General features: G+C 39.0%; 1 protein-coding gene across 1 annotated transcript in view; it reads left to right on the forward strand.

Annotated features, from left to right (window-relative positions):
• Window positions 1–22,714, forward strand: part of Prss12 (protease, serine, 12 (neurotrypsin, motopsin)) — a 74,221-nt gene that overhangs the window by 31,017 nt on the left and 20,490 nt on the right. Inside the window, 5 exon segments of the mRNA XM_013023734.1 lie at window positions 8,261–8,439; window positions 10,696–10,837; window positions 14,494–14,690; window positions 16,380–16,521; window positions 21,386–21,591. Coding sequence (XP_012879188.1) covers window positions 8,261–8,439; window positions 10,696–10,837; window positions 14,494–14,690; window positions 16,380–16,521; window positions 21,386–21,591 — 866 coding nt within the window.

A 22,714-nucleotide genomic window follows, 5' to 3' on the forward strand; every position in this document is an offset into this window, starting at 1 on the left:
TGGGCCTAGGCACTGTCCCTCAGCTCTTCAGCTCAAGGCTAGCACTCTACCACTTGAGCCACAGTGCCACTTCCGGCTTTTTTCTTTTTGCTTATCTGGTGCTAAGAAATCAAACCCAGGGCCTCATGCATGCAAGGCAAGCACTCTACCACTGAGCCACCTTCCCAGCCCCTATTTTTATTATCTTTAAGTAGTTGTGCCACATCTTTCATCTTTAAAACATCTGGATCTCATTTTTTTCTGTCCGCTCAAATTCTGTCTGATCACATTTTCTTTTTTATTTTTGGGGGGGGGATCCGGTTGTGAGGCCTGTACTCTGGGCCTGGGCGCTGTCCCTCAGCTCTTCAGTTCAAGGCTAGCGCTCTACCACTTGAGCCACAGCGCCACTTCCGGCTTTTTTCTCTTTGCTTATGTGGTGCTGAGGAATGGAACCCAGGGCCTCAGGCATGCAAGGCAAGCGCTCTACCACTGAGCCACCTTCCCAGCCCCTCTGATCACATTTTCGATGATCCCATTCTGCTTCCAGATTTACTTGGTACACGTAATCATGGCTCAATGAATTGTACCTACTGAAATTTCCGTGAATAGAGCTTCTTTTCCTTCCTGGTGTTTATATCTCAGGGAAAAGACCCAAGAGGATACTTGATCTGCTTCTCTGAGTTCCCCCATCTGGCTTGCCCGTGACCTGCATCTGTCATCCTGTCATCCTGTTTCTCCTTTTCTGATCTCCAACCCTCAGTGTTGTGTTTATCAGAGTCCATGTTAGCTTTCATTAATCTCTGTCTTCTAGAGAGCAGTGTGGTCTGCAAACTCTTTAGGTAAAAAGCCTGAGGATAAGGATTTTAGATTTTCTAGCCACTCAGCTGTGCCATATGAGCATAAAAGCAGCCTTAGACTGTAACTTAGTGTGGCTTCGTTCTGATTTGGGATAGTCAAAACTGCATTGCATTTGATTTTTGACTCCTATAAATTGTATTCTCATTTTCTTTTTTCTCTAGCCACGAATAAAATGTGAGAACAACTCTTGAAAACAACAGCTCCCAGGCCAGTATTCACCCAGGTAGCATTGCAGATTTGTCCAGCGGCCACAGATCGCTGGCTTCTGTTCTCTTCTCTGCTACCCTGATCTTCCTCTAAAAAAGGGGTCACTGGCCTCTGGCACACAGCTCCGCAGTTCCCTTCTCTTATGAACCAATATTAGTGCGTATATTCACATATTTAGAACAATACATTTTTGTCACTTAATCCTCCCCCTCCAAATTCTGGACATTACTTGCAGCCTTTCCATCAACTTTGAATTTCATTTTCGGTGGGTGTTGAACTGTTCTTCTGTTTAATATGGTGTAAAGGTCATGCGAATGCATTTTCCTATGAGAGAAAAGATCTCTTCTGGTATCAGCACCATTTAAAACATTTTGATTTTTTTTCACAGCATGATAGATGACTACTAAAGTATCATTTTGATTAGGAGATATTTGCCTAGAAGCATCAGCCCCTTCTGCGCACAAAGAAGTTTTGTTTACTCTACTACAGTCTTTTCTTTTGTGAAGTTTTGTGGTTGTGCCTGTTGCCATTTTGACAGTTTCAGTATGTATGTCAGGCTGCCTGTGAACTCTCAATCTTGTTACCACCCAAATGCTGGGGTAACAAAGTACAGAACTGTGCTTAGCTTTTCTTTGTCAAATAATTCTTGTGCATTAAAATACTTAAAAATGTTTACCTCTGATGATGTATGCCTCTACCACATGAGTATGAAATGGTACAAATCATAAATTGAGGAGTTGGATGAGCAAAAGCATTAGATACCAGCTTTGAGTAGAGTCTCAGAAAAAAAGGTCAAAAATGGATGGATTTTAGGCTCTCACCTTATAATGTATAATAAAAATAACACATATACTTATTTAGTGTCTTAAAGACTGTGACTTAATTTTGTATGTGTTATTTTAAAGATGACTTCAAAATAAACAAAACAAATTTACAACAGGAGGACCAGAAAATATTAAAATACTCAGCTCTGTTTAGGAGTGGTGAAAGTGTTTTTTTTTCTTTTTTTAAGTTTTAGGATCATCTTTAAGTAGTTGTACAAAGGAGCTGCCATTTAGTTTGGTTTCTTTTTGCTGTTGTTTGATTTTAATTGTGTTTATTTTGTCTTTTTTTTTTTTTGGTACTAGGGATTGAACCAGGATGTTGCACTTGCTGGGCAAGCGCTTTGCATCCCAGCCCTTAGAGTTGCCATTAAGCAAAGTAGTTTATGAATATAATATGACTAAATACCTATGGTCTTAGGTGAATTATGTAGCAGTAAAAAAAAACATGTTCACTAACTGTTAGGAAGAAAACTGTTAACAGTGCTAGAAGAGAGAGAGAGCCACCATTATTGATCTGCTGATTTGCAGTAGTTTAATTGCTACACTTCTGCAAACAGCCATTGCTTTTCCTTGTTAAGATATGGTATCCTAGTCCTTTCCAAAGATGGTCAAGCTTAGTTAGAGAAGAGCCCAGATCTTCAGAGACTCTATGCTCACAACTACTTCTCTTCAAGGAGTCAGCTTAGAAAAAAATGAGCTTTTGAACATGGACAGCAGTATAACAATTCTCCTGACCTGTGATTTCATTGTGCCTACTTTCAGTTAGCTGGAGCTAGAAACTATGGTGTGAAAGTTTTTAGAAATAATTTATATCATGTCTACCGATAATCTATCTATCCATATATCCATGTATTTATTTATGCAACTATCTTTGTATCTCTGTATCATTTATGTATATATGCATGTATGTATTTACCATGTAGCTAGCTGGCTATATATTATCTATGTCATTTATCTAATTTTTTGGACTGGAATCAAACTCAGGCCTCCTTAGACATGCTAGTAATTCATAAGGCTTTGTGTGTGTGTGTGTGTGTGTGTGTGTGTGTGTGTGCTGGTCCTGTGGCCTGAACACAGGGTGTGGGTGATGTCTCTGAGCTTTTGTGCTCAAGGCTAGTGCTCTAACACTTGAGCCACAGCTCCACTTCTGGCTTTTTAAAGGTTAATTGGAGATAAGTTGTAGACTTACTTGTCTAGGCTGGCTTTGGACCAGGATCTTTAGACCTCAGCCTCCTGAGGAGCTAGGATTATAGGCTTGAGTTTTGAGTTGTTGTTAGTAGTTGGCTGAATCTCACTCCATCCTGTTCCATTCAGCCCTGGTGTGTGTACACAGTCCCCCAGCTTCCTCTCCATCTCTGGTTGTTTTGGTATCACAGTGCTGTGTTCAGTTGTCCTAACACTGTCTCTTGGTGTCTTTGTCCTTCCTTTCACCCTATCTCTGTGTAAAACTGTGTGTCATCTCACATCTTCATAAGAAAAAGATGAGCATAGTATAGTAAGATACATTGTGAAATGAGACATCCAGATCACTTTTATTTCAGTATGTTATTAGAACCAGTCTATTTTGGTAAAAGTTATTATAAACTTTCTTTCTTTCTTTCTTTCTCTCTCTCTCTTTCTTTCTTTTTTGGTTTTGTTTTTGTTGGTTGTGGGACTTGAACTCTAGGCCTGGGTGCTCTCTCTGAGCTCTTCAGCTCAAGGTGAGCCCTCTAACCCTTGAGCCACAGTGCCACTTCTGGTTTTCTGGTGGTTTATTGGAGATAAGAGTTTCACAGACTTTCCTGCCTGGGCTGGCTTTGAACTGTGATCCTCAGATCTTAGCCTCCTGAGTATCTAGGATTACAGGTGTGAGCCACCCATGCCCAGCTCATCAATTTCTTACTATGCAAAATTGATAAATGAAACTTTATCATAGGCATATATGATATGCACAGGGTTTGGTAGTATCTGCCCTTTCAGGTATCTGCTAGATACCTTGGAACATATTCCCCAGACACAGAGAGATACAGAGGGACTATTTGATATATATTTGGGGGGGGGTGGAAAGCAATATGGAGATATGGAGATTCCTCAAAAAATTAAACATAAAACTACTCTGTGACCCAGCAGTTCTACTCCTGGACATTTACCCAATAGAGCACAAAGAAGGCCACACTAAAGCTACCAGCACAACCATGTTCATTACAGCATTGTCTACTATAGCCAATATATAGAATCAGCCCAGATGCCCTTCAGTGGACAAATGGGTCAAGAAAATATGGTATATATACACGTGGAATTCTACTCACCCATCAGAAAGAATGATATTGTATCATTTGTAAAGAAATGGAAAGACTTGGGGCTGGGAAGGTGGATCAGTGGTAGAGCACTTGCCTTGCATGCATGAGGCCCTGGGTTCAATTCCTCAGCACCACATGAGCAGAAAAAAAAAAGGCGGAAGTGGCGCTGTGGCTTAAGTGGTAGAGTGCTAGCCTTGAGCTGAAGAGCTAAGGGACAGTGACCAGGCCCAGAGTTCAGGTCCCACAACCGGACCCCCCCCAAAAAAAGAAATAAAAGACTTAAGAAAAATTATGTTAAGTAAAGTAAGCCAGAGAGACATCTGTTGCATGGTTTCCCTCATTAATTGAATTAACTGAAGTGTAATAGACTCTATGGAGAGTGCGAATAGCATAATTCTTAAAAAAAAAAAAAGAGTAAGTCAAAGCGCAACAAAGTAAGTACTAGGATAATTGCTAGAGTGGAGGGTGGGCCAAGGGGGGAGGGGTAGAAGAATGAAAGTGAATGGGTGGGGGGAATGCAGGCAAGAATTCATTGTATATAACCACAGATCTGAGAAATATAAAGGAAGGGGTGAGTGGAAGGAGGTGAAGATGTTGAAGTGATGACACAGATCAAGATGCATTGCACACATCAATTGCTTAAATGGCAAAAAATTCAACACATAACCTAACTTTAAGATAAATGGGGGAGGGAAGGGGTATATTGGGAGGGGTGGGTGAGAATGTTGAAAACAGTGACATTGATGAAGATGGCACTGTATTTACAAACTGATTCGGTGAATAGCAGCTCCTCTGTACAATTAAAGATTTTATATACGCCTGCCTTCTGTAGCCTTTTGTAAGGCGTGTGAAAGTATTCTGAAACAACTGAAAGTTTCACTAAAGACAATCCCATCAATGGAGCATTTAGATTTTTCTGTTTGGTTGTTACATTTCCCATAGCAAAACAAAATACTCATTCAGGAAATGGTCATTTGGACCACATCATCTGTGTTAGGACCTCTTTGTTGTGTTCTCACATTTGTCCTTCAGTACCAGATATTACTCTTTGATATTTGTTGGGGAAGAAGGGTTACTCCGACCCTTCAGTTCTGCAAACATCAGAGAGAAATTCAAGTGTCAGGATCTCCAATTTTAAATTAAAAATTGTATTGTTACTCTAAAGGTGATGTACAGAGGGCTTACAGTTCCATAAGGCAGGTGAAAGAGTATATTTATTTTTGGACAATGCTACCCCTTCCCTTGCTCCAATTTAATATTTTTAACAGCACACAAATAAAAATATGCTATTTCAATGGGAAAATTAACTATTGTTTTCTTTCTCCAGCTTTCCCTGTGCCCCCATTACTGTAAATACTCTTTTATTCTTCCTTTAGTTATACTCTGTGAATTTTAAACAAAAAGTTGGTCAGGTGATAAAGGAACAAATAAATTCATCTTATTTTGTTTTACTGGTCAAGATGTGCTTAATGGCTAAATATTTTTGTTAATTTTTTAAAATATATGTACTCGTAAAAGCCATTCCACAATACCTATTAAAGTAATCAAACAAGATTTTCTTCAACCAAAAAACTGACTCTAAGATTTTACCATTATGGGACTGTCAAGACCATTTAACAGACTTTTCCTTGATATTTTGGTTGTAGATTCTCAAAATAATAGAGAACAAAAACAATAGAGATTAGAGACAATGTTATTAGCAAACAACATATACAAGTCTAAAAATTAAAAGGCTAACTGGAGGTGAAAATGCATTTTCTAAAGTCATTAGTTATTTTGACAGATTATCACAATCTTTATCCAACTCTTGGATTCAAGGTTATGATACGACTTTGAATTTTGAGAAAAGTAAACTTTCTACCACTATATTTGGCTGAAGGTGTTTTCCTTAGGGATTAGTTTAGCTGTCTACCACCAAGACATAATTGTAGTAGTAGCTTAAACAACGTTAAGCTAAAGTTTATTTCTCTTTCAAGAGTCAGAAGCCATAGCCAGGTACCGGTGGCTCATGCCTATAATTCTAGCTACTCAGGAGGCTGAGATCTGAGGACTGCGGTTCAAAGCCAGCCTGAGCAGGAAAGTCCCTGAGACTCTTTTTTTTTTTTTTTAGGTCTGGTTGTGGGGCCTGAACTCTGAACTCTGGGCCTGGGCGCTGTCCCTCAGCTCTTCAGCTCAAGGCTAGCGCTCTACAACTTGAGCCACAGCGCCACTTCCAGCTTTTTTCTTTTTGCTTATGTGGTGCTGAGGAATTGAACCCAGGGCCTCATGCATGCAAGGCAAGCGTTCTACCGCTGAGCCATCTTCCCAGCCCCGTGAGACTCTTATCTCCAGTAAACCACCAGAAAACCGGAAGTGGTACTGTGACTCAAGTGTTAGAGTGCTCACCTTGAGCTGAAGAGCTCAGGGGCAGCACCCAGGCCCAGAGTTCAAGCCTCATAACTGACAAAAAAAAAAAAAAAAGAGTCAGAAGCCAGTGGCTCACACCTGTAAGTCTTAGTGATCTGGAGGTAGAGCTCAGGAGGATCTCAGTTCAAGGTCAGCCTAAACTGGGAAGCCTGGTAAGAGTTCCAGCTCCACAGAGAAGCTTTGGGGATATGGTGGAGTGTAACAGAAGTAAGAGGATCACAGTCCAGGCAGGCGTGTTCTGGAGGAAAGCAAGACTTTATCCTAAAAATATCCAGCAAAAAGTATGGCATGAGACATTACACAGCAGTAGAGTGCCAGCTTGACAAACGTAAGTTCCTGAGTTCAAACACCACAGCCCCTCCCCCCCAAAAAAAAAGGATAAGAAAGAAAAGACCAGAGGTGACAGGTACAATGCTAATTTGCTGAGTTGTATACTTTTCAAGGCTCTAGACCTTTCTTTCTTCCTTTCTAACATCCTTTTATTCATATATTATTATTTTTTGTGCCCATACTAGGACTTGAACTTAGGGCCTCGCACTCTTGCTTAACTTTCTTTCACTCAATGTTAGCACCATATTACTTGAGCTACATCTCTACTTCTGGCTTTTTGCTGGTTAATTAGAGGTAAGAGTCTCATTCGTTTTTGTTTTTGTTTTTTTCCCCAGATTGACTTTGAACCAGCAATTCTCAAATTTCAGTTTCTGGAGTAGCTAGAATTACAGGCATGCGCCATCAGCACCTGGCCAATGTTAACCTTTTTCTGTCTTTAAAAAAGTTTCCTTTTTTGTTTGTTTATTTGCCAGTAGTGTAGCTTAAACTCAAGATCTTGTACTTTCACTTGGCTTTTGTTTGTGTTGGTTCTAGGTCTTGAACTAGGGACTTGGATATTGTCCCTCAGCTTCTTCTTGCTTAAGGCTAGTGATCTAAACTTTGAGCCAGAGTTCTACTTCTGGCTTCTTTGGTGGTTAATTGGAGATAAGAATATTACAAGTTTTCCTACCCAGGCTAGCTTTAGACCTCAATCCTCAGATCTCAGTCTTCTGAGTAACTTGGATTACAGGTGTGAACCACCAGCAGCTGGCTTGGCTTTTTTTATTCAATACTGTCACTCTACCACTTAAGTCACATCTGTCATCCTTAAAATAGTACCCTAGGGACCAAGATCAGTGACTTCTCAAGCTCCAGCCATCACCCTTGCTTTGTAGTGAGCAGGAATAAGGGTGTGAGACAAGGACACATCCTAGAAATGATAATTGATACACGCTTCTTCAACTATCATTGGTAGCACTGTCATGCTGGTGTTGTATTGGGGATACTGACAAAAGTTCTGGAATGGATGTACTTACACTTACGCAGCATAATTGATGCCCTGTACACTAAAAGTAGACGGAGAGATAGATCTGATGTTACGAAATGAACAAAGTCATCTAGAAGGAGAGGGGCCTGGTCTTTATTTTGGACAGCCATTTTCTCACCCTCTTCCAAAAAGCAAAGTAGGGTAAATATATGAGAATAGCTACCAGTCTTTGAGATAGATATGATCATAGAAAATGTAAAGAAATACAACAAATGAACAGAAAAACGAAATACAGAAAATCATAATCACCCATTCAGTGAACTGATGATAATCTTTAACCATAGACAAAAGAAAAGTCATGAAAGTTTTGTTGTCAAGCCCAGAATGCTTATGTTCTTATGTTTTCTCAGTGGCATCGCCAAGGCCTGGAACCAAGCATCTTTTGGGGAAGGGTTTGGCCCAATATTGTTGGATGAAGTCCGATGTACTGGGAATGAATTTTCAATCGATCAGTGTCCAAAGAGCCCCTGGGGAGAGCATAACTGTCTCCATAAAGAAGATGCTGGGGTGTCCTGTACCCCTCTAACTGGTAAGAGGCTTATCCTGGCCCCTAGTACCATCTTGGCAGCCCACAGCTTCCTTACTCCTTTATTTGAATATTACTATTAAATGAACATAATACAAACTATGTATTAAAATTTAATCTTTATATTCATTGTCTATTTTTTTTCTACAAGGCTAGCACCTTACCACTTTGAGCCACAGCTCCACTTCCATTTTTCTAGTGATTAACTGGAGAGAAGAGTCTTAGGGACTCTCCTGCCCTGGCTTGGCTTTGAACAACGATCCTCAGATCTCAGCCTCCTGAATATTTAGAGTTACAAACGTGTGCTCTTCACGCCCAGCTCATTATTTATTTCTGAAATTTTCCATTTAAAGTTTCAGAAGGCCAGGTCAAAAAATATAACTTTGTTGCATCACAGAAACCCAATAATCAAAATAAATGTGCAGTGATACATTGCAGACATTCATTCATGTTTTTAGTTTATTCCTTGATGCACCAGTTTGGCTCTCAGAGCACGTGTCTAGCTGATATACAGCTGTACTGATGTGATTGTTGCTTAAAGCACATGGCTAAAGAAACCAGATTAACTTGGGTGAGCTCTTTTTCAGAGTATGCCACATGGCAGTGTGCCTGTCCAAATAGGTCATGTGTTATAAGAATGTCATGTCAGAGTAGAGTTGCCCTTGGCATACATTCTTATGAGTTTGGAAGGAAGAAGAAAAAACAGAAATGAGGAGAATTTGGTTTGTCATAAATCTATTGTTTCTATGATGTGTTAAAAACTATTTTTGTTATTTTTAAGAACTATTATTGCTATTAAAAACAATAACTATTATTATTAAGGGGTTGTACAGAGGGGTTACCACTTATAATGTGTTAGTTTTTAAGTTGCTGTAACAAAATACCTTACATGAGCTTCAAGGAGGAAACTTTGTCTTTTGGCTCTACATTTCAGAGATTTTTAGTTCATAATCCTTAGCTCTATTGTTTCTGGGCCCATGATAGAGGAAGCACATGGAAGAGGCCAGAGGATCCAGGTTCAAAGCCAGCCCCAGCAGAAAAATCTGAGAGACTCAATTTTGATTAACCAGCCATATGCCAGTAGAAGTATGGCCCGCGTGGTTGATCATCAGCCTTGAGTGAAAACACCAAGCAAGAGCATGAGGCCCTGAGTTCAAGCTCCAGTTTAGGAGCCTGCATGTACACGCACGCACACTCACACACACACACACACACACACACACACACACACACACACACAAGGAAAAAGAAGAGAGTAACTTCTTAGAGGCCAATGACATTCTAAATGAATATCTTTTATTAACATGGGAAAACCTGTTGTTTTTGTTAGCAGCACAGCAAGTCTCTAACATATAAGGTTGAGCAAGAACATTTAATTTCCTGCCATTTAACCCTTTTCTAAATAATTATAAACTTGTATTATTGCTGTGATGACAACAGATTCCACAGAGTGTTATGGATGGTAATTTATTAGCAGAAGGATCTTTGTCTGAAAGACTTTTATTGCTTTAAAAGATCCCAGAGCTTCGTGAAAATTATGACCTTTGCTTTATGGAGGGAGAGGAGTTGGATCTTTTTGGATAGACATAGCTTTAAGTCTACCTTTTATGGATTTAAATTGATTTATTTTGCTTAGAAACTTTTAAGAGAGTTCTCTGGAATCTGATTACTCATTGTTAATAAAGGTTTAGATTTCAGATCTGTATTATTAATAAAAGAACAAAGGCAAGGAGAGTGCTCTAATTTTTATCATTCATGGATGCACATGGAATAATAAAACTATGGACAGGATACAATTTTCCTTATTCCAGAATAATTTTTTCGGTCTTCATCGTTCTGTATTTTTTGGTTTGCAGTTAAAAGTTTGAACTAATTCCAAGTTACAGTGTTTTCTGGCTTTTAAAATATCAGCAAAATATGGTTAGGCATAAACACAACTTGATCATCAAAAATTTCCCAAATAGTATTTCATCTAGAGAAATCAGAATATGTACTTGGAACTATTTTTCTACTCACAGAACAGGTGGGCTGTTACTAGGAAGAGATGTGTGTTGTGTCAGATGTCAGAAACAACGTGATGTTGTCAGAAGCAATGTGACGGCGTCAGTCACCACTGAGGGAATGGGACTGTACGCTTAATGAAGAACATAGAGGGAGGCCTGAGTATGGTGATATTTCTGGCAGTATCTAAGGGTTGTTTTGCTTTTTCACCTTTGGAGAATTGATTTGCTTAGACCCTGTGTCTCTTTCTTGTCATAGATGGAGCCATCCGACTTGCAGGTGGGAAAGGAATCCACGAAGGCCGCCTGGAAGTGTACTATAGGGGCCAGTGGGGGACCGTCTGTGACGATGGCTGGACGGAGTCGAACACATATGTGGCTTGTCGACAGCTGGGATTTAAGTAAGACCTGGCACTATGAAGCAGCTAAATGCCAAGTTGTATCTTTAAAAGTCTTCTTGTGGAATCTTGACTTGTAATTTCTACCATACTAAAAATATATCTTTTCACCTATCTGTCTGTCTATCTATCTTTCTTTCCTTCTTTCTTTCTTTGCTTCCCTCTATCTATCCATTCCATTATTTATTTTCTATCATATATATATATATATATATAAAATCAATCTTCCATCCATCTGTCCATCTATCCATCCATCCAATCTATGAAATCTATCTGTCTGTCTGCCTGCCTGTCTGTCTGTCTGTCTGTCTATCTATCTATCTATCTATCTATCTATCTATCTATCTATCTATCTATCATCTTTCTGCCTGCTTACTGATGGGCACACAACAATAAAACACAACAACTTCTAAGATGACCAATAACCATTCCTTGCCATTTGCGTCAGTCAACTTTCCTGCCCCCTCTCTCCTTAAACAAATCAGTTGAAGTCAGTGGTGACTTCTAAATCCCTTTGATTCTCTGCAAGTAATACTGAAGGCATCATGTCCTCAGACATTCTCTACCATTGGATGTTGTTAGTTTTGACATCATGGTGTCTAACATTTCAGTGCAGCCCAGTGACATGTCAGAATGCTGTGATAATGATCACTGTTATTTGAGGAAAACAGCACTCTGTCATGAGATGACCTTTAGAACTCGCCTTGGCTACGTTTCACACTTTGGGCCATGTATTCCATGTCGTGTCATATGCACAATGCATTCTAGTGTGAGGACTTATATTGACTGCAGTAATAGCTGCAGTAATGGTGCCTTTGAGCAAATACTTGGACAAAACCCATGAATGACCATTCTTTGTTTTCCATATTTCTGTCATGCTTGAAGTGGTGTTTTCATGCTTAAATGATTGACAAAATTCTTTCCTTTCAGCTTGAGCTGAAGCTAATTGCAAATGTGCACTAAACCTTAAAAACTGTATGCTAGGATAACATGTTAAAATATATAAATAAACAATGTATTATAAATTAATGTGCATATTAATTTATAAAAACAATAGAAAAGAGAAAGTTTGGAAAAGGAAGAAAAAATACTGTTTAAATATATATTTACATTACAAATTAATATATATATAAATTTATAAAAACAATATAAAAGGAAGTTTGGAAAAGAAATAAATAAAATACTATATAATTTTTTCTTTTTGTACTCTTGTTATTATAACTTGTACATATAACTGTATCTCCTCTAACAATGAACATTGGAGTTTTGACTGCATATTTTTTTACTTTATATGGCTACGTAAGTCACAAGTTTTCATGTTAACCTCATATCCACTAAATAGTCATGATAGTCATGTCATAATTTATGTAATATTCAAGTTAATTTTAAGTAGATATTAATTTCATATTAGATTAGTTGTAAACAATACTTCATGAGGGTATAAATACGTATAATTACTCCATATTTTGAAATTTACTGGGCAGAGCAGTTTTGTTTTGTTTTGCCAGTACTGGGCTTGAACTAAGGGCCTGGGTGCTATCCCTGGGCTTTTATGCTCAAGGCCAGTGCTCTACAATTTGAGCCATAGCTTCATTTCTGGCTTTTTGGTGGTTAATTGGAGATAAGAATCTCACACTTTCCTCCTAGGTCTGGCTTTGAACTATGGCCCTCAGGTCTCAGCCTCCTGAGTAGCTAGAATTACAGGCTTGGCTCAGCCCCAGACAGGACATTTATAAAATTATTAGGTCAGAGGGTATGATGTATCAGCCAAATAATTACTGCCAACTACTAGGAATTACTTAGCACATGTCATTTTATGTTTGTGAATCTGTTACACAGAAAACTGTGATCTGCTTTCACAAATTCAGAGAGATTCATAAACCCCATTGTTTTTCATACATTTTCACCATTTTCCTCAGTAAAGAATTGTGATAGTAACTTTTTCCTCCATGTTTTATTACTTTCATTTGTAAATCAATCCAGCTTTTCTTTCATTCATAGATAGAATACTCACTGGTTCTAAAAGTGTTCTCTTAATGTGTTGCTGTGAGCATGTGCTACATGTAGTTTACTGAGGAATTTTTGAAAGAAAACTCATTTGGAATGAGGAAAAGAGAAAACCTTGTGTTTCTTGATAGTAGTAAAATATTGAACTAAAATAACTTCCTGGAGTTGGGTATCAGTGACTCATGCCTGTAATCCTACCTACTAGAGAAGCTAAGATTGTAAGATTGCTGTCCAAAACCAGCCCAAGTAGACGAATTTAGGAGATTCTTATCTCTAAGTAACCAGCAAAAAGCTTGGAATGAAGGTATGGCTCAAGTGGCCATGCAAGATTTAGCATTGGCACAAAACAACTTCCTGGTATATGTATGTTATATATATAGTTGAGAATGACAGACTGACGCATGTTTTTAGGAGGAAGGGGTAAGTTGAAAGTGATAGCAATACAAGATTTACAACTGATGAGTTAGAAAGATGATGGAAGAAAATGAAGATAAATGAAAAAGTGCATTGTTTTAATTTTTTTACATGTCAGGTGGTTAAATACAGTTAAACAACTGGAGAAATTCATGGCGAATTAAAAGAGCCTTCTTCCTCCTCCTTCTCTTCCTCCTCCTGCTCCTCTTACCCCTCCTCCTCCTCCTTCTTTTTGGCTCAGTCATGGACTTGTACTCAGGGCCTGAGCACTGTCCCTGCTTAAAGCTAGTGCTCTACTATTTTGAGCTATAGCTCCACTTCCAGCTTTCTGGTAGTTAATTGGAGATAAGAGTCTCATAGACTTTCCTGCCCAGGCTGGCTTCAAACTATGATCCTCAGACCTCAACCTCCTGAGTAGCTAGGGTTACGGCATGAGCCACCAGTGCCTGGCACTTTTTATATTCTTAATGTCAAAAATAAGAAACATTAAGTGAGAAAATGATTGGCACAAACCTTATTATGAATTAGAGTTGAATTTCATCAACTTTTAGAACACAATGACACCATAAAGATCTTTTAAGCACACTGATTTCTGGAAACTTGGATATTTTTGGAACCAAAGGGAGATTGAAAGGAGGATGAGAGAAGTTTTACAGGTATTTCCTATTTTATAGCATATAATTCCTTACAAATACGTATGATATGATATAAACTAGAAAGTCAATTGGAATGCCAGTGTCAAAATTGATAAAAATTAAACTTACATGTAAAGCATCATTATGATTTTCATGGGCTGACATCAGAACTTTATTCTGGGTGGGGCACCAGGTTTGAGCAGTCACTGCATTTTATTTTGGAGAGGAGAATACCAAAGACCTGTAGGGGATAGGATAACAATCACATGAGCTCAGAAAGCTCAGCAAAGGCCAAAATCAGACAGACAGTTCCCAGGGATTCTCACAAAATTGGGAATTGGAAGTTAATCCCCTTGGTTGAAAGGTTAAACTGTAGACAGACACAAGAACGAATTCCCCGTTAGTTACTTATGGAATCAATCAGAAATTATTAAGAGGATTAAAACGTACGATGAAAGCAAACACCACTCTGAGTCTCCAAGGTAAGAGAAAGACCAAATGCCTGCCCTCTGAAGTCATGACGCTTAATTAGCTTGTTTGTTTTATGGTTCCCTGAAATGTAAGGCAGCAGTCGTGTGCAGAATGTTTGTTTCATTGCCACAGATATGGCAAACAAGTCTCTGCAAACCATATTGAAGAGAGCTCAGGGCCCATATGGCTGGATGATGTCAGCTGCTCTGGGAAGGAAAGCCATTTCCTGCAGTGTCCCAGGAAGCCGTGGGGCCGGCATGACTGCAGCCACCGAGAAGATGTGGGCATCGCCTGCTACCTTGGCAGCGATATGCGCAGACTTTCCCAAGGTGAGCATTTCCTGCTGCACTTGAGATTTACCCCCGCTCAAACCACTGGCCTGCACGGGAAACACGTCTCATCATTGATACTCTGCTTACAAGTGGGTTTCCCAAGAAAAACAATCCTTGAGTCTTTCCACAGATGAAATTTGTTCCTCCTCAATTTTTGCATGTGTGTGACATGGAAATCTTTCTCATGGAATGTGCTTATAATCGCATGTATCTGAAAGGTAGAAAAACCAAAATTATCCATTCATCCATCCCTCCATCACTTGTTTCAGTATTCATTGATCTGGACTCCTAAGTCTTTGCCAAAACTGGGACTTGAACTCCTGGCCTCTCACTCTCTCTTGACTTTTTCACTCAGGGCTAGTGTTCTGCCACTTTGTGCCATGTCTCCACTTTCAGCTTTTTACCAGTTAAATTGGAGAGAAGAGTCTCCGTGATTTGTTTGCCCAGGCTGGCTTCAAACTATGAGCCTCAAATCTTAGTCTCCTGGGTGGCGAGGATTACAGACAAGAGGCTAGGACATGATTTTATGTAAAAATTAGATTGTTCCCTTCCCCCATACTGTTCAGTGCTTTGTCACTAGCTATCTGTTGCTTCTTCAGCGATCTCAGTGGTGTTCTAAGTGGAGTCATTTAATAGACCCTCTTCCCCACCTTTCTAAAATACAATTTTCTAGAAAGTTCCCTATCAGGTATCTTTCCTGTTCCCCAATTATATATATCTTTTCAGTCTCCTGTTTGGATAACAGGTAACTAGATTCTCTCACAGTCCTGAAATAATTTAGATAAAGATCTTCAAACAACAATTAAGCATTCTAGACAAATTCTCAATGTCTGGTGAAAAGGGCAGAATAAACATGAATGAAAAATATAGAGGGAAGTCAGGTGCTGGTGGCTCATGCCTGTAATCCTAGATACGCAGGAGGCTGAAATTTGGAGGATTGTGGTTTGAAGCTGGGAAGAAAAGTCTGTGCAACTATGGTATACATCCCTGCGTGTGTGAATAGATGTTAAAATAGACATAGGTAGGCCTTGACTTTAACCTCAGGATTGAATCATCTTTTCATTTATTTATTTGTTGATTGATTGATGCTAGCCCTGGAGCTTGAACTCATGGCCTTATGCTCTTGAATAGCTTTTATGCTCAAGGCTACCATGTAAGTCACACCTTCACTTTGGGCTGTTTGCTGGCTAGTTGGAGTTAGGAGTCTCTCAAATTTCTCTGCCCAAGATTGGCTTCAAACTTCAAATGTCAGCCTCCTGAGTAGCCAGGATTATAGGTATGCCTGGCTTGGTTCATAGATTTTTTTTTAAAGATAAGAAGTAAACACAAATCTAGATTCATGTTCTTTTAATATTTAGAAATTAGTTGTAATTTAAAAAACCCTCTCACTTCTATAGTGCCATTCATTCATTTAACGAACAGCTATTGGTTTTTCTATAGATAGCAGGCAAAATTCTGAATGCTGGGGATACAAGCTTGAGCAATGTGAGCACATTGACGTTGATATTTCTAAATACATAGATGTAGATATAGGGTTTTATTGATATCTCTTCCTTTTCTCCCTCAAACAAATTGCCCAATTGATTTTATATCTGATCTTTTAAAAAAAAATGTGTTCTGTAAAGTCTCATGCCTTAGTATAAGTTTGCTGGTTTGGCTTTTCTAATACTTTTGAATCATGGTTAGGTTTTCCTATCAGATTGATGGATGGAGAAAATAAGAAAGAAGGACGAGTGGAGGTCTTTATCAATGGCCAGTGGGGAACAATCTGTGATGATGGATGGACGGACAAGGACGCCACTGTGATCTGCCGGCAGCTTGGCTATAAGTAAGGACGCTCATTATTTGGATTGGTTTCTTGCTGAACATTTCCGATTTGTTTTGAGGTTTGTTCTCATTAGTGCCTCTTTTTTTTAGAGACAGCTCTGGTGTTCAAACGCAGTGCCTTGAACCATGCCCCTAGCTCCCTAAATCTAATAATGCCTCCCAGTTGAAAATGTAGTCAGCTTATTGACTTAATTCAGAATTATAAAGAAGTAACAAATAGTATCTTGCTAAACTTTTCTTTTTTCCCCTCTTGAAATATACAGTACAGCACATAAAAAAGCTTAAAAAAAATCTAGTAAGAGTCTAATAAGACAGACAGTGGTGGCTCATGCCTATAATCCTAGCTACCCAGAAAACTGAAATCTGAGGATCACAATCCAAAGCTAGCCTAGGCAGTGAAGTCTGTGATATTCTGATCTTCAGTTAACCACCATTTTTGGTAACTAATTGGAGATCAGAGTCTCATATATTTTTGTGCCCAGGCTAGGTTCCAACTGCAATCCTCAGATCTCAGCCTCATGAATTGCTAGGATTATAGACGTGAGCCACCAGTGTCTGGTTTAAATAATTTCTTTTAAAAATTGGTGTAACACTGTTTTATTAACAATCAAAATTAAAGTATATCTAATTTGTGTTTACATTGAAGTAACTGCAAAGATTTAAGTTTCACATTTTGTATATGACATTTAAAAGTTAAATCAGAGCTGGTGCTGGTGGCTCATTCCTGTAATCCTAGTTACTAAGGAGGCTGAGATCTGAGAATCATGGTTCAAAGCCAGCCCAGGCAGAAAAGCCCGTGAGACTCTTATCTCCACTTAACCACTCAAAAACCAGAAGTGGTGCTGTTGTTCAAAGTGGTAGAGCATTAGCCTTGATTGAAAGAGCTCAGGGACAGAGCCCAGGCCCTGAGTTCAAGTCCCACGACTGACAAAAAAAAAGTTAAATCATTTTCATAAGTAGATTTGATCTTGTCATCTATTAAAAATATATGAAGAGAAAATACTTCTTAGTTATTTTATCTTTGAAATTTAAAATTTTCTTCCTTAGCAGAACATGTATACGTATGTGCGTATATGTGTCTGTGTGTATTTGTGTACGTGCACACACACACAGACACATATATACAGAGTCTGGAGGACATTACACAAACCTTGGTTTCTATAACCAAGCTTGGAAAAAAGAATGTTATTGTAATTTTAAGCTCCTTGTGGGCCAATCCGACATTCTTACTTTACCGTCCCAAAGTGACCACTGTCTCAAATGTCAGTGTCATTTCATTGAATCTTCATAACCTTAAAACTAGTGACATCCTTAAGTGTAGCTTTATCTATTAAAAACAATCTGTTTTTTGAAAGTTAAACCATTACTACTTTAGGTCCTTCACTTTCTTATCACTATTCTTAGATTTACTTTTGAGATTTATCTCTGTTGATCCAAGTGACTATAATCTATTCATATGCATTTTTCTCTATATTATTAAATTGTGTTAACTATCCAATTTATTTATTTATGGTGTTGATTCTGGGTTGTTTATCTTTATTAATTCATTCCCCATTGCTTTAACTGAATACTGCAAGACAGGGTGACACTAGTCATGATGTCTTATATTCATCAGCTGACATGTCAAAATCCTTAAAGATAACAGAAAAAAAGTAAGTGAACAATCCTTAAACAAAATGTAGGCTGTTTACCTTCCAACCTCTAGGTCTATGAGCTGATCTTTTGAGAGTGGCATTCCAAGGTGGCTCACAGCAGCAAATGATGAGAAGGGTACCGACAACGGACCAAATTGAACTGGCTTTTCTAGTAGACCAGATCAGTATTGAGATCATCCATGAATGCTCGGATCTACTAATCCATGGATGGATGCACCCATTCATGAGGCTCTGTCTCATCCTTTGAAAGCCCCATCTGGTCCCACTCTTAGACAATCCTATTAAACTTGAACATGAGTTTTGAGGAGGGCATTCAAATCATCATAACATCATTTCTAGTTTTGCTTTTAAAAATATCAAGACTGCTGGGGCTGGGAAGGTGGCTCAGTGGTAGAGCGCTTGCCTTGCATGCATGAGGCCCTGGGTTCAATTCCTCAGCACCACATAAGCAAAAAGAAAAGAGCCGGAAGTGGCGCTATGGCTCAAGTGGTAGAGCGCTAGCCTTGAGCTGAGGGGTTGGGGGCAGCACCCAGGCCCAGAGTTCAGGCCCCACAACTGGACTAAAAAAAAAATTAATTAAAAATATAATGACTGCTAAGAACATTCTTAGGATTTTCTGATGGTATTCTTAAAAGTTTTTTTTTTCAAAAATATAATTAAGAGTAGAACTTCTGGCTTGTAGGCATTGTGTTGACTTGGTCTTATCAAGAGATGTAAGAATACTTTTCACTTCCTTACATAACAAACAAACTCTGTTTAATTTACAAACAGATTTAATCTGTGGGCAGCTGGGGTAGTGTTTTACTTAGTACATCTCCCTGCTTACTAATGATCGACATGCTTCCATTTGTTTCTTGGCCGTTGATATTTCCTTTGGTATAAAATACAAAGTTGTTGTATCTGTCTGGTACGTTTTATTCTTGTATTATTTCTGGGAGCCAGGCACTGGTGTGGCTCACGCCTGCTATCTCTGCAGTCCTAGCTACTGAGAAGGATGAGATCTGAGGATCACAGTTCAAAGCCAGCCCAGACAGGAAAGTCTGTGAGACTTTTATCTTCAGTTCGCACCAAAAAACTCAGAAGTAGATTTTGTGGCTCAGAGTAATAGAGTGCTAGCCTTGAGCAAAAAACTCAGGGACAGTGTCTGGGCCCTGAGTTCAAGCCTTAGAACTAGCATGTGTACACACACACACACACACACACACACACACACACAAATCTGGATATTAATTATATAATATATGCCATTTTGTGTATTAGAAAATATTTACCAACGAATATATTTGTAAATTTTGTGTGTATATATTGATATTGAGACTTGAAATCAGGGCCTAGTGCTATTGTTCAGCTTTCTTCACAGATGGAGTTCTAGTACTTGAGCCACATCCTCAGCCTTGTAAATACTTATTACAATGGTTGTACCTTAGGGTGATTTTTTTTTTTTTTTGTCGGTCCTGGGGCTTGAACTCTGGGCCTGGGTGCTGTCCCTCAGCTCTTCAGCTCAAGGCAAGCGCCCTACCACTTGAGCTACAGTGCCACTTCTGGTTTTCTGGTGGTTTATTGAGTCTCACCGTCTCTCCTGCCCAGGCTGGCTTTGAACCACGATCCTCAGATCTCAGCCTCCTGAGTAGCTAGGATTACAGGCGTGAGCCACCAGTGCCCTGCTCTTTAGGGTGATTTTTAGTAAAGTGATGTTCTTCATTTAATATTTATTGAATTTTTCTTTTTGTTTATAGTTTTTACCCTCTTTAATAAATACTTGAACAGTAGGATAATTTTCTACTCTTCAAATATTGTAAATATATATATATGTAGGCATGTGTATATATATATGTATATATACACATATACATATATGTACATTTTTGGGTGGTGCTAAGGATTGAACCCAGAGCTTCGTGCATGTTAGGCAAGTACTCTAGCACTTGAGCTGTGTGCCCCCAGCCCCTATAACTCAAACTTTGAAGCTTTTGTCTTTCATAATTACATTTGTTAATTTATTAGGAGTAGAGTTTTAAATTTGAGGTTGGTTGAAATATTTTATTGCATTAAAAGTTTTTGAATTTGTATATACATTTTTTCTGTGTAATGGTACAATGGGGATTAAATGTGAGGACTGGCAATTTGGTAAGCAGTTACTGTACCACTTGAGTCACACCAGCACCTTTTAGTGTTGGCTGGTTATTTTCGAGGTAGGGTCTCACTTTGTTTATGCTAGGCTCACCTGGACTGTAATCCTCCATTGTGCTTTTCGATGTCGCTAGGGATGACAGGGGTATACCGCTGTGCTAAGCCATGGGAGTCTCATGAATGTTTATGCCCAGACTGGCTTTGAATCATGATTCTCCAATCTCCAGCTCCCCAGCAGCTATGGTTACAGATTTGAGTCACTAATTTGAGTGCCCTACTAATTTGCACATTAAAAAAGTAGTGTGCTAGTAGAAAGAAAAAGAGAAATATGTCAAAAGTAGTCTGCCTTCTATTTTTAATTCCTATGTTCTCTATTAAGAATTGCAAATTGCTTCTAAAGGATGCAAAGAATCAGTTCTTAAGACTCTGAGAATTATTTAATATCAAAATTTCCTTGGTAATATTCTAGCTTGTGTGTGTGTGTGTGTGTGTGTGTGTGTGTGTGTGTGTGTGCGTCTGTGCTTGAACTAGTGCCTAGGTGTTGTTCCTGAGCTTTTGTGCTCAAGACACAAAAGCACTCTACCACTTGAGCTCCACTTCTGGCTATTTTTGGGAAGGGGGAAGGGGTGATTAATTGGAGATAAGAATCCTATGAACTTTTTGCTTGGGCTGGCTTTGAACATCAGATCTTAGCTTCCTGAGTAGCTAGGACTATGGGTGTGAGCCCCCAACATCTGGCTTACTATTATACCTTAAGAGGATTGAAAATTGTTTTTATTCCCCCCCCTCCAGTTTAGAGTTTAAAACTAGCTTTCTTTCTTCTTTTGAAATGCCATTTAGTGTGACTTTCTAAGCAAAAGTTAAATGACAGGAAACATCTATGGGGCATAACACTGAAGAGGGTACAGTTCTTATTTCAATTTATGAACAGTCATGGAAAAATAAAGGGTCTTCTGGACATGTACAGGCTAATTAATTTTACTATGTCAACGTTAATGAACAGGTGAGAGGATCTCTGTGCTCTAGTCGCATGGGTGCTTGACTGAGTCTCTACATCCCTAAAGAATGCTTTGCTTCCAGGGGTCCTGCCAGAGCAAGAACCATGGCTTATTTTGGGGAAGGAAAAGGCCCCATCCACATGGACAATGTGAAGTGCACAGGAAACGAGAAGTCTCTGGCCGATTGCATCAAACAAGAGATTGGAAGACATAACTGCCGCCATAGTGAAGATGCAGGAGTTATTTGTGATTATTTTGGCAAGAAAGCATCAGGAAATAGTAATAAAGGTAAGTATCCTTCACAGGCCCTGAACACATAAAAGACTACTCATTCCCACTTCATTCATTCCCACATATGGTGCCCTGGTCATGAAAATCCCAAGCAAAGAGAATGTATACAGTGTTACTTGTGTCAATGTTTAGAGCCAGTGCTAGGTTCTTGGGAAAATGTGCTTACTTGAGGCTGACTAGGATGGCAAAGTTCTTGGTTGATGTCTTTCTAGGACCTTGTCATCTCTGAGATCCTTTTACATTCTTTGTCCTTTCAGTGTGTTTCTACTTTGAGTATCATAGAGCTGTCAGGCTTGACAATTCAGAATTGCCATCTACTTCACAAAAAGCAAAGAAATGCAAACAGGGATGTCTCTAAAAAATCAGGCACTTCTTCACCCAGTTCCTGATGTTTTTTTTTTTTTGTTTGTTTGTTTTTGGGTCCGGTCACGGGGCCTGAACTCTGGGCCTGGGCGTGTCCCTCAACTCTTCAGCTCAAGGCTAGCGCTCTACCACTTGAGCCACAGCACCACTTCCGGCTTTTTTCTTTTTGTTTATGTGGTGCTGAGGAATCGAACCCAGGGCCTCAGGCATGCAAGGCAAGCGCTCTACCACTGAGCCACCTTCCCAGCCCCTAGTTCCTGATGTTTTAAACAAGCAAGAATAAATATATTTCAAAACTAAAAATTACCTTTTGTAAGCTTTTATTCTCTGAAATGTGTAACTTAAGGCAAGGGAGAATATAGTAGACTTTGTACAGTTTAATAAGTTGGTATTCCTTAGAGTTCTCTGAGGAAATTCAAGTGTTATGAAGTAAATGTTGCTTTGAATGAATGAGTGGTGGAATTAGCTACTTTAGAATAGTCTATGGTTATGCTTTATGAAAGGGACAACTAGTTATCTCTTGATCCAGGTTGAAAATCTATAGTTTCAGTACTGGGGCTTGAAATTCGTGCTTTTTGCTTAGCTTTTGTTGCTCAAAACTGGCCCTCTACCACTGGAACCACACCTCCATTTCTAGTTTTTTTTTTTTTTGGGTGGTTAACTGGACATAAGAGTCTCCTGTATTTGTCTTCCTGAGCTGGCTTAAAACCTGGTTCATCAAATCTCAGCCTCCTGAATAGCTAGGATTACAGATGTG

The sequence above is a fragment of the Dipodomys ordii genome, unplaced genomic scaffold (assembly GCF_000151885.1).
Source record: "Dipodomys ordii isolate 6190 unplaced genomic scaffold, Dord_2.0 Scaffold70, whole genome shotgun sequence".
In the NCBI taxonomy this organism is placed as follows: Eukaryota; Metazoa; Chordata; class Mammalia; order Rodentia; family Heteromyidae; genus Dipodomys; species Dipodomys ordii.